At 36.5% G+C, this 15,491-nt stretch overlaps 1 protein-coding gene across 4 annotated transcripts in view; it reads left to right on the forward strand.

Annotated features, from left to right (window-relative positions):
- HERC2 (HECT and RLD domain containing E3 ubiquitin protein ligase 2) overlaps positions 1-12,783 on the forward strand; it is a 120,183-nt gene extending 107,400 nt beyond the window's left edge. For 3 of the 4 annotated variants that reach the window (XM_026103270.2, XM_026103272.2, XM_026103271.2), the window contains 7 exons: positions 5,917-6,058; positions 6,916-7,110; positions 7,203-7,315; positions 8,215-8,405; positions 10,313-10,418; positions 10,940-11,152; positions 11,776-12,783. In XM_026103270.2, the coding sequence (XP_025959055.2) occupies positions 5,917-6,058; positions 6,916-7,110; positions 7,203-7,315; positions 8,215-8,405; positions 10,313-10,418; positions 10,940-11,152; positions 11,776-12,048 (1,233 nt within the window). In that variant the 3' untranslated portion in view covers positions 12,049-12,783. Of the gene's footprint in view, positions 1-5,916; positions 6,059-6,915; positions 7,111-7,202; positions 7,316-8,214; positions 8,406-10,312; positions 10,419-10,939; positions 11,153-11,775 lie in introns of those variants that run through there. The other variant, XR_003259634.2, reaches the window with a different exon arrangement.
- Positions 12,784-15,491: the final 2,708 nt, after the last annotated feature.

Genomic DNA, 15,491 nt, shown 5'->3' on the forward strand with positions numbered 1-15,491 from the left:
ATATTGTAAAAAGTAAGAAAACCTACTCTTTGTAAGTTTAGAATAGAGAAACTGAAAATTTTGGCTTATTAGTTAAAATGAAGTTAATGAACTGAAATATGTTCTGTTTGGAGTGGACCGTATTTTCTGTTCCTTTGCCTTTTTCTATGGGTACTTAAAAATTCTCCTGATAATGTTATGCGATTGAAATGAGTTGTTTTAGTTTATTACTTAGGAAGTGGAAGCTTAAGAGAGTGCCAGATACTTTCCTTTTTCCATTTTCTTATAAATTCTGAAAATCCAATAAACAGTGCAAATATTTAACTTTGAGTAGGAAGCAAATGAATAAGTTGCACTTATTTCCTAGTATCTTGTTTCCACTTTTGAGTTAATTAGTAAAGGTGGACTTCTGTTTTTCAGTTCATTACTTTATTCTCTTTAAATCCAGAAAAGAACTAGTAGCTGCAGGGCTTCCCTTTTTCATAGCTTCTGTGAAAGTGAAATATTGCTTTAACACAGGTATGTCCTAGGTTTATTCTGGTGAAAGCTAAAAGAGACAGTGTTCATCATCTAAGCTGAACACGCAGTGCCAAGAGCGGGTCACAGTTTCTTGTCTGAGTTAGCTTTTGCAGAGAATGAGGATTCTTGCTTACAGTATTTAATCCTTTATAATATTTAAGTAAAGATTAAAAGCTGCATTATATAGTCTCAAATGGCTAATTGTTGTCAGTGTTAAGAACTTGAACCTTATTGGTAATCTGAGTTTGTTTAGCTTCAGGCAGATTTAAGATTTCTTGGCTTTTAGAAAATTCTTCTTACAGATTATATGTTATTTTCTGCAGTCAATTCACTTCTTTATCTTCCTTAATATACAATGAATAGAAGAATTTTTAATTGAAAGGTGTTTTGCAGATTTTGGCTTGTTCTTGAAAATATTTTCTGAAGTTACCGTGTTGATCAGTGGTCTTTTTGAAGAACCAGAATTGGATACAACTGTCTAACTGTGTAAAAGCAAAACTAGACACCACTCCCATGTACTGAGGTCAAGTTTTACATGTACTAGATTTCTTTTTAGCAGGTCACATCCACATTGCATACTACTTAGCCCTGGCTCTTTTCTAGGCCCCAGTTATTTTTTGCATGTTTTTTCCTGTTCAAAGTGTCTGAAATATAATGTGAGGGCTGTGCTGCAACCCAGCTGAGTTCCAGTCTGGTGTTTCCATAGCATGAAATGGAGAGTATGGTTTATACTTTGAGGTATAGCGCAAGGGCGAGCTTGAATGCAGAGAGGCTGTTTGGAGTACTGTTGGAAGACTATGTAGGGTAGAAGAAACCAAACTTGATGCAGTTTTGTCTTCATTACCTCTTGGGAATGGTCCTTGAAGTGAGCCGTCCCAGAACAGCACCTGGGCCTTGTCTTGAAACAGGAATAGTCTAAAATGGAGCCAGAAAGTGAACCAACAGGTACATGTGTGGACAGGGCTGCAGTGCTCAAGCTCACTCACTGACCCTCTCTTATTACCAGATCAGGTATATCCAGTAGTTAAGTACCAGTCTAGCTAACATGATGTCAAATGGACAGTGTGTTATTAAGGTCTGTAGGCAGAGACATTAATAATACTGTTAAAGCCTATCATGTCTTTGGGTGAAAGAGAGATTATCACAACTGTTAAAAGGAATTTCCTCTTCTTAAAAGGAAAACAAATTTTAGTTATTATGGAGTCTGAATACTTTTAAAAACATAGTATTGAAAAGGATATCCTGGTTTAATGTTCTCTGCTGTCATGGAAGGAATCTTGCACTTCTGGATATATTGAATTTCACTTAAAGAATAGTTTCTTCCTCTTTACTAGAGCTCCTTATTACATGAGAGTTACAAAATCTCACTATTACGATTAAAAACTTTCTGATCTTAAATTAGGCATAATATGCCAATTGAATTATTTGTTTTTCTACCAGTGTTATTCTTCAGTTTAAATAATTTCCTTCCTTACATTGATATTTCTCTACCTCTTTTGGAGGCTGATTTCCTGACGTATCCTTGAATTGCATTTACTTTCTTCATAGATACAGGTCTTTTATGTTAACAGTACATTTTCTTTTCGTTAGTTGATTACAACTGATAAGCTCTTATCTTTCAGAAAACATTCTTACTAGTTTCTAAGTGCATGGCTTTACACTTCAATACATTTCTTATTATTCCAGCTACTGCAGTTAAGGTTATCCATTTCTTCCCATGTAGAATTCACACATTTGTGTATCCAGTCCTTCTCCTCCCTTCCCCCCCCCCCCCGCCAATTTTGCATTTGGTTGCTCTCCCAAATTTCATTAACAAACTGTCACATTTTGTATCATTCATTCATTAAAGTACTGAATAAGATTAGTCTTCAGACCAGCTGTTGAAGTTTCTCTACTGGGAACCACCCGCCTTCAGTGTAATTGTTGTTCTTTCCCTTTAGGCCAGTTTCCTACTTGCCTTGCAGTGTTATGTTAGGTGTAGTTCTTCTGTTAATCTGGATTTTCTTTTTAATAAGGTGACACTGTATGAAGTATTTTCTTTATTTGTTCAGTTTTATTTTGTAATATCACTTGATGAGAAAATTCCGTTCTTCTAGAGCACTACTACTTTTTCTCTTTTCTGTTTGTGCATTTCTTCTCTATTTCCCCATAAAGAATCCTTACTCTTCAATTTCTTTTTTTCCTCCAGTCTTTTGAGATGATTCTGAGTAGCTTAGTATTAGCATGAAGGGTATTGTTCATCCTTATCTTTGATACTCTACTGAGATAAATAAGGACTTGCTCATTTAAACTAATGTTTCAGGTTTTATGCAGGCACAAATAGTTAAGTAGTCCAGATAGATTTGAATAGGAAATAACTTTTTCACTTTGCTGCGAACTTTGAGATTTAAAAAAAAAAACCCTCCCATTGCATATCTGCAGGAAAGCAAGAACTCTTTTGCCCCTGTTCTTGTGAAATTAGAGGAGGGGTCTCATGGGATGGCCAGTAGTTCTGTGGGTGCTCTGCTGTGAGACTGAGAGATCCAAGTATAAGGTTGTGTTCTTCAGCTTCATAGAAAAAACTTAAATCTTGGTCTTTATTGTTGCATCTAAATGTTTTAACTACATTACAGATCGATTTGAGTTTCTTCCCTGTTTTGCTGGAATGGTTCTGCTCACAGCAAGTCATTATTCGCAGAGGCAGGTTCTCGAACTTGTCTCCCACACTCCACTGATTGCAGCAATTGAGTTGCTGCAGTTCTCTCTGATCCAGAAAAAGTTTGGTTTCCACAATCTGGCATCTTCTGATAGCAGATCGCTTTATGAAAATCCTTCTGTGGCTCTAATCAACATATTAACTTTGTTTTATGCTAAAAAGGTATCTCGACAGCAATAAGGCTGGACCTGTATTTTAAAGTTTGAGATGTTGCATAATCTAAGTGTATTTAGTGAAGCATGTATTAAATGAGAGTTATATCCATCCCTGTTTAACCTATTCACTGAAATAGATCTAATAGGCTACTTATGTCTCTAACGGAGATGACTTAGAAACATGAGCAAGGCAGACCTCTACAATACAAAGCTAAAGCACCTGTGGTGGAATTGTGGTCTGAATAAATTTCAGGGGATTTCTGCCATTTTTTAATGAACAGTTTTACTGTTTATTAATAGACTGATAAATTCTAATATAAGGGTCTGCCTTTGTCACCATGGCAACATATCAAAGTGCTGGCAGAAATGCCAATAATCATTGACAGCGTTCTTATGTGTCTTTGTTAGAAGTAAAATCCTAACCATTCCTGCATCTAAGTGATCAGATTAAATGAAAATTCTGTGTTGCTTGTGAATAAATACAAACTGAATGTATAATAATAATAGTAAATGTGCATGCCTTCCTGTTCAGTTCAGTCAGGATTGCTTGGGATTTTAATCTTTGAACAAAACTTTATTTTTTTGCATATTGGTTTGGCAGTGTTTTCATTTGATTTATTTGCATATTATGTTTGAGGTTTGAAAAAGCAGTGAATTAGCTACTGCATTCCCGCACTGCTTCTACTCGTGCTTTCCTTTTTTTGAGAAAAGACCCAATGATTTCTCAACTTCTTGGGCATCCAAATTCTCCAGAAATTCATTGAATTAAAAACAGCTTTTATTGATATAGAATGTTCTAAACATGAGAAGGACTTGAGTATGTCAGCCTTTCAAGAAAACCTGAAAGTAGTTTGGTGCATATTGTCCCTTTAAGTATTTAGCATCAGAACAACTGGATTTTGAGGTGTGCTCTACCTTGGAGTGGGACCAGATACAGATAAGGGTCTGGGTTATTTCCGTGTGAACAGTCTCAAGGATATTGGTGAACTACATGCACTGTAGGAGTCCCTTTACAGTCAGGGCAGGTTGGAACTTTGAATTGCAGATAAGTAAGGCAAAAAAATTTTAGGCTTCTCAGGCCTTCAGTTTACTTTCCATTTCTTTCCTCTCTATACTGTTCAAGTGCTCTTTGTGTTCTTGTCCACTGCGTTTATCTCCTGCTGCGAAATATGTGGGTTTTTCATTGCATGCCATTTCTTCTGGTTCTTTTTATCAAATCTTAAAATAGATTCTTTTTGTATAGGTGCTTAAGAAACATTAGTCTGTGCATGCGTGTCTATTTTGGTAGCACTCACTTTTGGAGACTTTTAGTAAAGATCATAGATGCCTATTTAAATATTATCATTAAAGAATAAGAAAAACACTTATTCAGATTTTCTGGCCAGCAGCAGAGCCTCTGATCTGTCTTATGTATGGAAGCCATATCTGGATTTGACAATTCAATTTGTAAGGAGAGACAGGATGCATTGACGAGGTGGATTGCAATCCAGAACAACCAAACTGATCAAAATCTTAGCTGCTGCTTCAGGAAAAAGGAAAGAAAGCATTCTTTTATCAACAGACTTTATCACTCATGCCCCTGTAACTTTTCGTTTGCTTTAAAGATGAACAGAACAGATACAAAGTTGAGTAGGACAGATGAACAATGAACTGTGTAAAATTAAGGACAAAAAGCATATTGGTGGAGGGGAAACATAAATTCCTTACCTAGGTAAGGTGGCCAACATTGTTGTAAACAGAACTAGTAAGGATCGTTGTGTATACCTGGAATGAACTCACTTACTGTTTTTGCCTGAGTTTCCAGCTCTAAAAATAAAATTACTGAGGTCTAATCAACCTCCAAATTTTCAATTTCATTAAAAAAAAAATCATCATCATTGTGAGTTGTGTTTGAAATGGGATTGTCCTGAGTAGTTATAGCAATCTCAGGTTGTTGAAATGATCTAGAACAATCATTTGATGTTGTCAGGTCAATTTGGGATGTGTGGTCAAAGCACCTAGATACTGTGCTATCTCTGATCAGGCCAGGCCAGGCATTAGTTGAAAACTTTCTTTTGTTATGTAGGTCCTGGAGTTTGCACTGTTCATAAAAGGTGATAATCTTAGTAATCACTGATAGCTGGCTAAACAGCTATGTCCCAGGCAGTAACAATTGCAGAAGTTGGAGCGCAGCCCATGCTGCAATCAATACCTTTATCTTCTTAATGTGTAGGTGTATCTTGCTTTCAGGTCAGAAGCAATCGTTCTGGGCTCGTAATAGCCTGAGATTGTAATTGCTTTCATCCCCTTGCGGATGGATGGTCAGGATACATAGGAGTCTGTGATATCTATATCCAGGGATGGATATTAGATATTAGGTGGTAGTGAAAAATACTGCGGTGCTATAATTTAAAATTTGGTTCTTCCTCTGTATATGTAATATACGTACAAGATAGAGTGTGGGTCTCTGGAAGTATTTCATTAACTGCACTAATATTTTATAAACATTAATCTTATGGTCTGATCTGCACATCGACGTCAACTGAAAAATGTCCATACCATGACTTGTATCATGTGCTCGTCTGATAGGTAAAACGTTCTAGGAGTAAAGGAGGACTGGCTGGGCCTGATGGTACAAAGTCAGTTTTTGGGCAGATGTGTGCGAAAATGAGTTCCTTTAGCCCGGATAGCCTTCTGCTACCTCATCGTGTTTGGAAAGTCAAGTTTGTTGGTAAGAATCTCTGCTTCCCACCTGTTTTGCAATTTAACGTTACTGTTTTCTTTTCTTTCTTTTGGTTTTTTTTTGAGGATGTGAAGAAAGGAAGAAATATAGGAAAACAATGTAGATGCATGGGTAGAGGAAGGTGCTTAAAATGTTAGGTAGTAAAAAGACCTTAAAATCTTTTTTTTTTTTTTTTTAATAAACAAACTCAACATTAGTTGAAATATGTCTGCAGTTGTCCTTAAATTCCAAAGGCATCCATTTTGCTTACAGTGAACATTCTCCAAAACCTAAACCTGCTATTCAGGTGTCAGATTTAGTAGATAATCCTGGCTAACTGGTTTTACTTGAGTTGTTTTTACAGTTCGCATATCACTTTGAGCTTTTTGATGAAAAATAATTTAGATTGAACAGCCATTCTATCTGCTGTGTGTGTGTATGTGTATATGTATGTGTGTAGGTGTGTATGTATATTTAGAACTGTATCTACATCAAAGTTTATCAGTTTAAAATGTCACTTAGGAATCACATGTTGCATGGGCTCTCTTTTCCTACTTCTCTTCTGCTTTATTTACTATATGATGCAAAAATATTATTTATATTCTGGCAAAATAATATTTTAAAAACTGTATTATTTCAATAATCTTCTAGATAATGCGATTTTTACAAGGAACTGGAAATCCCCCAATCCCCAAGGAAAACATAAAGGTGTTTTCATATGAATGGATATGACGGTGTAGCTTCTAGCATACTTTTGTTTAATCAGTCATTCCTATAGAAGGAAATACAGTTTATTTCAAGACTTCATTTAGAAACGTGTTTTTTGAAACAATGAGTAATCTTAATCTTTTTTTTTCTTTTCCAAGGTGAATCTGTGGATGATTGTGGTGGAGGCTATAGTGAATCAATTGCAGAAATGTGTGAGGAGCTTCAGAACGGGCTGACCCCTCTTTTAATTGTGACACCAAATGGAAGAGATGAATCTGGAGCTAACAGAGATTGCTTCCTATTAAATCCTGCTGCTAAGTCTCTCTTGCATATGAACATGTTTCGTTTTCTGGGTAATTTCATAGCAGCATTATGACTTTCTATTTGTGTTACGTGATCAGAATATTGTGAATCTTTAAAAAAATATATATGTTTAAACTTGCAGGTGTACTGTTGGGCATTGCTATCCGGACTGGGAGCCCTCTGAGTCTCAACCTGGCTGAACCAGTATGGAAACAGCTTGCAGGAATGAACCTAACAATTGCTGATCTCAGTGAAGTATGTATGACATTTCTGCACAGGGATATAACTTACAGAAGACAGACAGACACTGGCATGATTTTTTGTCGGGTGATTGGCTTCCCTGCTCTCTACGTGGTTATAGTTTTTGACTGGCTTTTTACACTTTGAGCCAGCATAAAAGGGTTGCCTATACTTGCTGTTAAATTTAAGTCTTTTAAAAGTAGTTGAATAAGCTGTTTGAATTCTAGAGCACTCAGATCTTCGCTTGGGTTTGACTAGATAAATATTTGTGGCTGAACTCCTTGCCAGTAAACCTTTCCATAGCTGTTCCTGTCTCTTTAGCTGAGATGCAGTAACTGATTGAATACACAAACCTACACTGTTTTAAAGTGAAGGAAAATGAGTTCAATACAAACTGCTACTGGAAATAGCTAGTGCCCAAGTAATAAACATCACAAACTTTCAGTTCCTGTTTATTGAACTTGGGTAATGGAGAGTAGCAGGTCTTTGTTACAAAGAAGAGTTGCTTTTCAACTAATGTCATCTAGAAATGTACTTACTGTAACAGCATTGAGTCATTTACTTGTCAAGAAAGTGATTCCTTTTGTACCAAAACCACCTTTGGAATACATAGGGGTGATTATGTTTTTAAGCTTTAAATCCATTTTCTTACATAATACAGTTTCTTGGCAAATGTTACCCCAAAGGATTGAAAACTAGAACACGTCCGCTGCAACCCCCCAGCATAATGTGATTTTGTGTAAAATACCAAGCCATTTTATTGCTTTGAAATGCAGTTAGGCGTGTTATAGTCTAACATTTGACACAATGCTTTTGGTAGATGGCACATGATGCAATGCTTTTGCTATGAAAGACACACTGTTGTATAGAGCTAATAAACTGATTTTAACTCAGAGTTGGATTTTTTTTGAAAGGTTGATAAAGATTTTATTCCCGGGCTTATGTACATTCGAGACAACGAAGCTACTTCAGAAGAGTTTGAAGCTATGAGCCTGCCATTCACTGTGCCTAATGCAAGTGGTCAAGACATTCAGTTGAGCTCCAAGTACACCCATATTACACTGGATAATAGAGCTGAATATGTGAGGCTGGCAATAAACTACAGGTTTGTTGAATAAGTCAGTCAGATTATTCAAATGAATAATCCTGACTTTTTTTAAAGAAAACGGTAGGTGTAGCCTTTTAAACAATATTTTTCTTTAACGTCTTATGTACACGTATTTTAATATTTTCTGTGATTATAGTGTTGATTTTCTGATCTCTTTTTATTTCCTGAAGGAGAAAGGTTTAAAGTTAATTTTTAGGAAATAGTTTTTAAAAATTGGGAAATAAATTAGCAGGCATGGCTCTGGATTTTAATAGCTGCCCTCACAGGACAGTTTTGACAGTTTTACAGGAGGAGAAATGCCCTGTCCATCTAGTTCTTCCTATATGATGAAGCTTTGAGTCTTGATGAGTCTTGGAGGCTTGAGGTCTCATCTTGCATATATTCTCTCATACATTTAGATCATTAAGCGCTTTGTGAAGAGAGCTTAGATTTAATGCTACTACTCCCACAGTTTTACATATTGTCAGCTGAAGTCAAGAGTAGTTGCAGTTGAATTCTTACTCTATTCCCATCTAACTTTAAAAGCCCCCGCCCCCCAAAATGATCATACCCTCAATACCGTAAAATAAGTTTCTCGCATCCATATGTAGACAAGTAAATTCATCCACACACGCCAAGCATTTGAACATTGCACTGAAGCCAGCGGGAATTCAGTTTTTCAGCAGTTGTGAAAATACGCCTTTGGTTACTTAAATACCTAGATAACTAATCTAATCTGGACAAAAGACTTTTAATAAGTAGGCAGGCATCTTGTTATGTGAAACGGTGGGCCTAGCCCATATAGAACTGTGGAAAATAGATAATTTTGAAGAGAAACTGATTTATAGTTGTTTTATTCTCTCCACCACAGTTAACTATTTTAGTGAACACTTGAGCCAGACTGCATCATCCCTACATACTTGCTTATTAGTTGCTGCAACTACTTGAATTACACACCTTGTTTTTCTGTAAAAGTTTTCTGCTATAAATAGTTATTAGCCAACACTTGTACCTCTCTTTGACAGTAGGGAGGAATGTCATTTGCCATGGATAAACAATATGTTTATATAAAATACAGGGTGGTTACTGAAACATTACATTCCCTTGAGGAAATGATTTCATTCTCTTGCCGTTTCTGGCTATTGTCAAAGGACACCAGCTAGTCCAAAGCATTTTACAGTTAGAACTCCTTTGGTAGATGCATTCAAATATTTAGATTACTATCAAGTTATTTAATTACATGAAGCCCTTGAGAGGAAGACTTGCATCTGAATAGAATCCATGTGAAAAAGTGGATGCATAAGACCAAGATTTTGCTCAGATATCTTTATTTTGGTGATGAAAAGCCTGAGAGTAGAGCTTGTGAATCTTGCGTCTGGGGAGCTCAGGAATTAGTCTGACAGGAAGAAAAAAAAGAAAAAAGGGGGGGGCAAAACCCAAATTGTGCGTGGCAGCAAAAGCAGCAGAATGTTAGGGTTATCTTTGGTTGTCTTAAAATGCAGTAACTCCTTTCCTCAGGCCTCATTTTTTTGGTTCAGACTCATGTTTCTCTTAACATAATGTCTGTCCGCTGTTGGAAATGTTTGAGGGCAGACTATTAAAGCACAGACATTCTTTTCCCAAGGAAATGGTGCTTCCAAGTGCAATATTAGTCCATTCTTGCCAGGCACAGTGCCCAATTAGTACTGGAATTAAACTATCCAAAAGACTGGCAGGCACTTCTTCATACTGAGCTTGCTATACAACATGAATTGGTGTAGGAACTGGTGTGTGGGAAGTCTCTTGTGTGACAAGTGTTGATGTTCTGTGGCACATAGCTGGGGACATGGGGAGAATGCATTGACATTGTAGTAAGTATCAGGTCAAATAATTTTTAGAAATGGTGTTTGTGGAAACTTGAATGTATTGTAAATGTTTCTCTGCAGACTTCATGAATTTGATGAACAAGTTGCAGCAGTTCGTGAGGGGATGGCTCGTGTTGTTCCTGTTCCTCTACTTTCGCTCTTTACCGGATATGAACTGGAAACTATGGTATCAATTTCTGCTTTGCTACCTCTGTCAGACTGAGTGAGATGCTTCACTTATATCTTACTGATCCAAAGCCCACATTTCAGTACTATTTACAGTATTCACTCTGTGATTGCAAAAAAGGTTAAAAAGGTTACTTTGATGTAGTTGAGCAGGGATGTAATGCATTATTTTTGGGAGTGTAAACTAGGACCTAGTGAATTCTGACAGCAGTTTGGTGGAAGGTCATGAGTAGTACTCACAGTTCTGCTTTGTTAAAGGTGAATTGGACATACTCTTCTCAAGTAAAATGTTAAATACTTTTTGTGCTTCAGGGATATGTAAGAAAGTTAGTGTTTGCCCCGTGATGGGAAGATGTGTATTTATTATCCTTTTAATAGGAGGGTATGCACAACATTTGAAATATTTGAATATTCATTTTGTCCGTGTAAAAGCAAATTAAATGTTTTGAGAGGATGGAGGGAACAAATCAGTTATAATTGATTTGATTGGCCTTTTTTAGCCTATCATATTTTATTTTTCAGGTATGTGGAAGCCCAGATATTCCACTTCACCTTCTGAAATCCGTAGCAACATATAAAGGCATCGAACCAACTGCTTCCTTGATACAGTGGTTCTGGGAGGTGATGGAATCCTTCTCCAATACAGAACGATCTCTCTTCCTGCGTTTTGTGTGGGGCAGAACAAGGTTGCCCAGGACTATTGCAGACTTTAGAGGGAGGGACTTTGTTATTCAGGTAAGGGGTGGGGGAGAAGTTTTATTTTAAATAGCTCATAGTGGAGGGGTGATAGCATGTCATATAAGAGAACAGGCTGATTTCACTGAACTTTCAATGTCAAATTTCATTGTAGATTTGACAGTGCAACAGGAGACCGATAATGTACATGAATATTTCTCTTTCGTTTTGGTTCTGTGTATTTGTGTTTGGCAAGTAGATATTCTTTTTATTAAGATTCCCAACTGTATACTTCTCTAGCTGTTGATAGTGTCATTCATCAGTTGTTTTGGCTGTCATTTATTTAGCGTTTCATTTAGTTCCATAATCATTTCAGCTAAATTCATAAACACGATTTTAAATTTAAATCATGCTTTAGGTATTTGCTGATGTATTACAATTTTTTTTTTAGATTGTTCCCAACCATTTATTTATAATCAAAGAAGTTCATATTTAGTTTTTTATTTTATTTTATTTAGTGTAGGGAAAATGGATTTGTGTTTTCATTGTTCTTTTAAGAAACTGTAGCATCAGAATCACAAATCTAACATCCTGTTTGAAAAATTCTAAAGTATCCTCTCAATATCTATTTGGACAGTTTTGGACAGTGGATCAGAAATATTGTGCTTTTTGTTTTTTGGCAGGTATTGGATAAATACAATCCTCCAGACCACTTCCTTCCTGAGTCATACACTTGCTTCTTTCTGCTGAAGCTGCCCAGGTATTCCTGTAAGCAAGTACTAGAGGAAAAACTGAAGTATGCCATTCATTTCTGCAAGTCCATAGACACTGATGATTATGCCCGGATAGCACTGACAGGAGAGCCAGCTGCGGATGACAGTAGTGATGATTCTGATAATGAAGATGCGGATTCTTTTGCTTCAGATTCTACACAGGACTACTTGACGGGGCATTAAGAAAATAATGTAAGAGATAGTTGTCACAAGCACTGAGGCAAAATGCCAAAATGACAATGAAGCCAAGGACAGTTTAGAGTTCAGAATATGGAGTATGTATAGCCAGAGTTATGCTAATCTTCTGAACTTGGGGAAGTGTGTTTGCTACTCACAGTAGGAATTAAAGGTTACAGCTTAAATCATCCGCTTAGAATAAATGGCACAGTATATGGGCATTTAACATTTATTTTAAGAGCTGAAAGTGGCCCCCCGTAATGCTGCACTATATTTAGAACCTTTGTGTTTACTGAAGTGTTGTAAATGTTTATATAAATATGGTAGTGCAGCATCCAAAAGGCAGTGAAACCTTTAAATTGTGGGTGCAATAGCTTTTTTTTTTCCATATTGTGTTGTGCATCTGTGCATCTTCTTGATTGTATATTGGAAATACTGTGCAACAACTAAATAGTATTATAAATATTTCAATTGACTTTACTAGAAGTTTGTTAAAGATTTTTGAACATTGAATTAACATTATTCCTTGAAATTCTTCTATAGATAATAAAAATGGTAATTAGCTTCACTTCCATCCTTGATTTGTATATTTTAGCTTATGCATAATGTATCTCAAATTTGATACCTTTCTGCAAACAGCGTCATAATTCTTATCATGGAAAGTGTACTGTATATAATTTGTGCCATGTAAATGCAAAAGTTATAATTTCCCTCCAAATAAAAGTTCTGCCACAGAAAATATTTTTTTTTGTGATCATAGAACTGTTGCATGGAATGAATATTGCTACAGTTTTACTAAAATTTTTCTAGAGTTTACAGTTGTCGACAAACATTGCTGCTGCTCCACCAGTATGTAACCATGTTATGTGCATTACCAAAGACAGAACAAGTGCTGTAGAAAACTCAAAGCAAGTCTATACAACTGGGTAATGGTAGGGATCATGTGTATTTTCTTTGCAGTTGTCCCCAACATTACTTTTGTCAGTAACAGTGAATTCGTTCTTATAGAGCTGTGAAAATACTTTTGAAGAGGTGTAAGAGACAAATGTCTTCAGGTAGCTGAAAATGGGTACAAAAGTGCATGTGATGCTACTCTGTATCTTATTGTCTCTGATGAATTCAGAGCATTTTATAAGACTTGATTGTGAAATGTGTATCTAAGGCAGCCTCTTTGAATTACTCATTGAGGTAAAGTGGCCTTCAGGCAGGTATTGTTCTATGCAATAAATAGTCTTTCAGTGTAGGAAATTAGGATGTAGTTGTGGCAGAGCACTAATCCAGTAGAAGGTGATGTCATACCAGTTTGTCAGTAATTATTAAAAATATTCACATACAACTCTCCTAATAATTCAACAATTCAGATTTGGTTCATTTTAATCTTTTTAGTGTCTATATTTGACTTCTATTTCAATTTCCGTACATTTAAATATTAATTGTGGTCATCAAATCACTTTTCCTGAAACATATGTGATAGTTTAATCACTATTTTGGAACATCTTTTTTTTTTTTCAAAATGTCATAGTTTTGGAAGTCCTTGAGCTTTAGAGACCTCTATTTAGTACTGAAGATCTCTTGTAGTGAATGCTTTTGTACTGATACTCTGTCTTGTTGCTGGAGATTCCAGAATTCAGGCTTGTGCTGTCTCCTCCAGATTTTCTGTGTCTAGTGATCAAAAAGGTGAGCCTTTTTTATATCTTAAAAAGATGTGAAACCCTCAAGCTTAAGTAATCTCTTTTATCTTTGCTGTTGAATTGAATTTCTCCTGAGGTATAGAATCAGTGGAGAATCTAGTACAGAAGTGCTCATGTGGTCATCTACTGTCCTTCACCATGGTAGCACAGAAGCCCTTTAGGCATCAAGCTTGATCAAAGAGCATATGTAGTCAGATTTTCAGGAGATGTGATGGATAAGTCATGCCTAAATGCCACAAGCCCGAGGACTGAGATTTTGAGTTCATTTGCCATTCTTGAATTTCAAAACCCACTGCAAGAGTGTATGAACTACTCTAGAACAAAAAGGTTTTGTAACTTGTTTGGAAGAAAACCTTTCAAATGTCAAAGTCTTTTTCTTCCAAAGAAGGCAAGAATATTTTTTGACAAGGCAGTGATTTACATTGTTAATTAGTGAATGGAGTAAAGGAAGGTTTTTAAACCTCTTTCTTTGCTTTCCCATCCTTACAGGAGAGTCTCAGATGCTCTTTTACAATGTGAAAGGCCTGTCACCTGTGCCCTGACCTGCAGTATTTTTGGGTTGACAGATTGTCACACTTGAAAAGTCATTGTTCCAAGCAGTCGGAAGATGAGAATTGCACTTATTTGGCTTCTGGATGCAAATCCTTACTCTCATTGGGCAGTAGCTCAGTACTGATAATAAGCCTTGCAGGACTGAGGTGCAGCACTTTTCTAAAATAAATAGCCAAGAAAGGACTATAGCTGCTTCGTTCACTATGGCAACTTCAGCAGCATATATGTGTGTGTGTGGGGGGGGGGGGGGGGGGAAGTGCCTGTGTGGATCAGTCTCAGTGATTGTTTGAGTACGTTATCTTGTTTAGCAGTAACTTGTATCAAAAGAAGATGTGGGAAAGTGCAAAATCAAAAAGTGAGAAATTACGGTGCTTGCAGCCATAAGAGGATAGTCTTCCTTCTAGCCTTTTATGAGAAGTTTGTGGCAAAGACATGACGGTTTATGTTTTCTTCCAAAAGTAGGGTGCCACTTAAAAGGTGTAAAAGGGGAGAAATTAAAGAATGACCAAGTAGACAAGGCTGTGTTTTGTTTTCTCAGCAGGTGAGCTTTTGAATTAGTTCCTGTATAAAGTATTTCACCAGTATTTTGAAGAAAAGATGCTTTGTAGCTTTGGAAGTTGGTTTTGAGTAAGTTCTATCCATAATTCCAAAGTGATAATTTTCTTAACATTTGTTCTGATATGTTTGACACTTGTGGCATGAACATGTGATTTGTCAACCACGAATGACAAAGCCATTCTAATACTTTGTTTTGTCAGGAGAATTGAGCTAATGGTTAACAGATAGCAGGTTTGCTTTATTATAGCTTTTGATACTATCCCTTCCTTTCTAACATTCTTATGAGTAAACTAAGACAACCTTTTAAATGAAGTCAAGGACTACATGCAAAGTGTTAAGTTCCTTCCCAAACTGAGAAAACATTTCAAGCAGAAGTCCTGCAAGCATCCTTCCTGGTTTTGGCTCTTATCAAGGTTTTCATCAATTTCATCACAGTGACCTAGAAGCGCCCCTAAAAAACTAGAGAGCAGGCTAGAGAGCGTGGACTAGAGTCCATGTCCAAAATGGAGTTGGTAAGTGAGGGGTGTCTCAACTGAACAATGCAAAAGTCAAGGGAGTACAAAGTGCTATACTTTAGAAGAAATCAAACATATGAAATAGCTGTGTATGGTCACAAGGTGGGATTCTGGCTGGCCTGAGTGAGTTGCT

This window comes from Dromaius novaehollandiae, chromosome 1, assembly GCF_036370855.1.
Source record: "Dromaius novaehollandiae isolate bDroNov1 chromosome 1, bDroNov1.hap1, whole genome shotgun sequence".
Lineage (NCBI taxonomy): Eukaryota > Metazoa > Chordata > Aves > Casuariiformes > Dromaiidae > Dromaius > Dromaius novaehollandiae.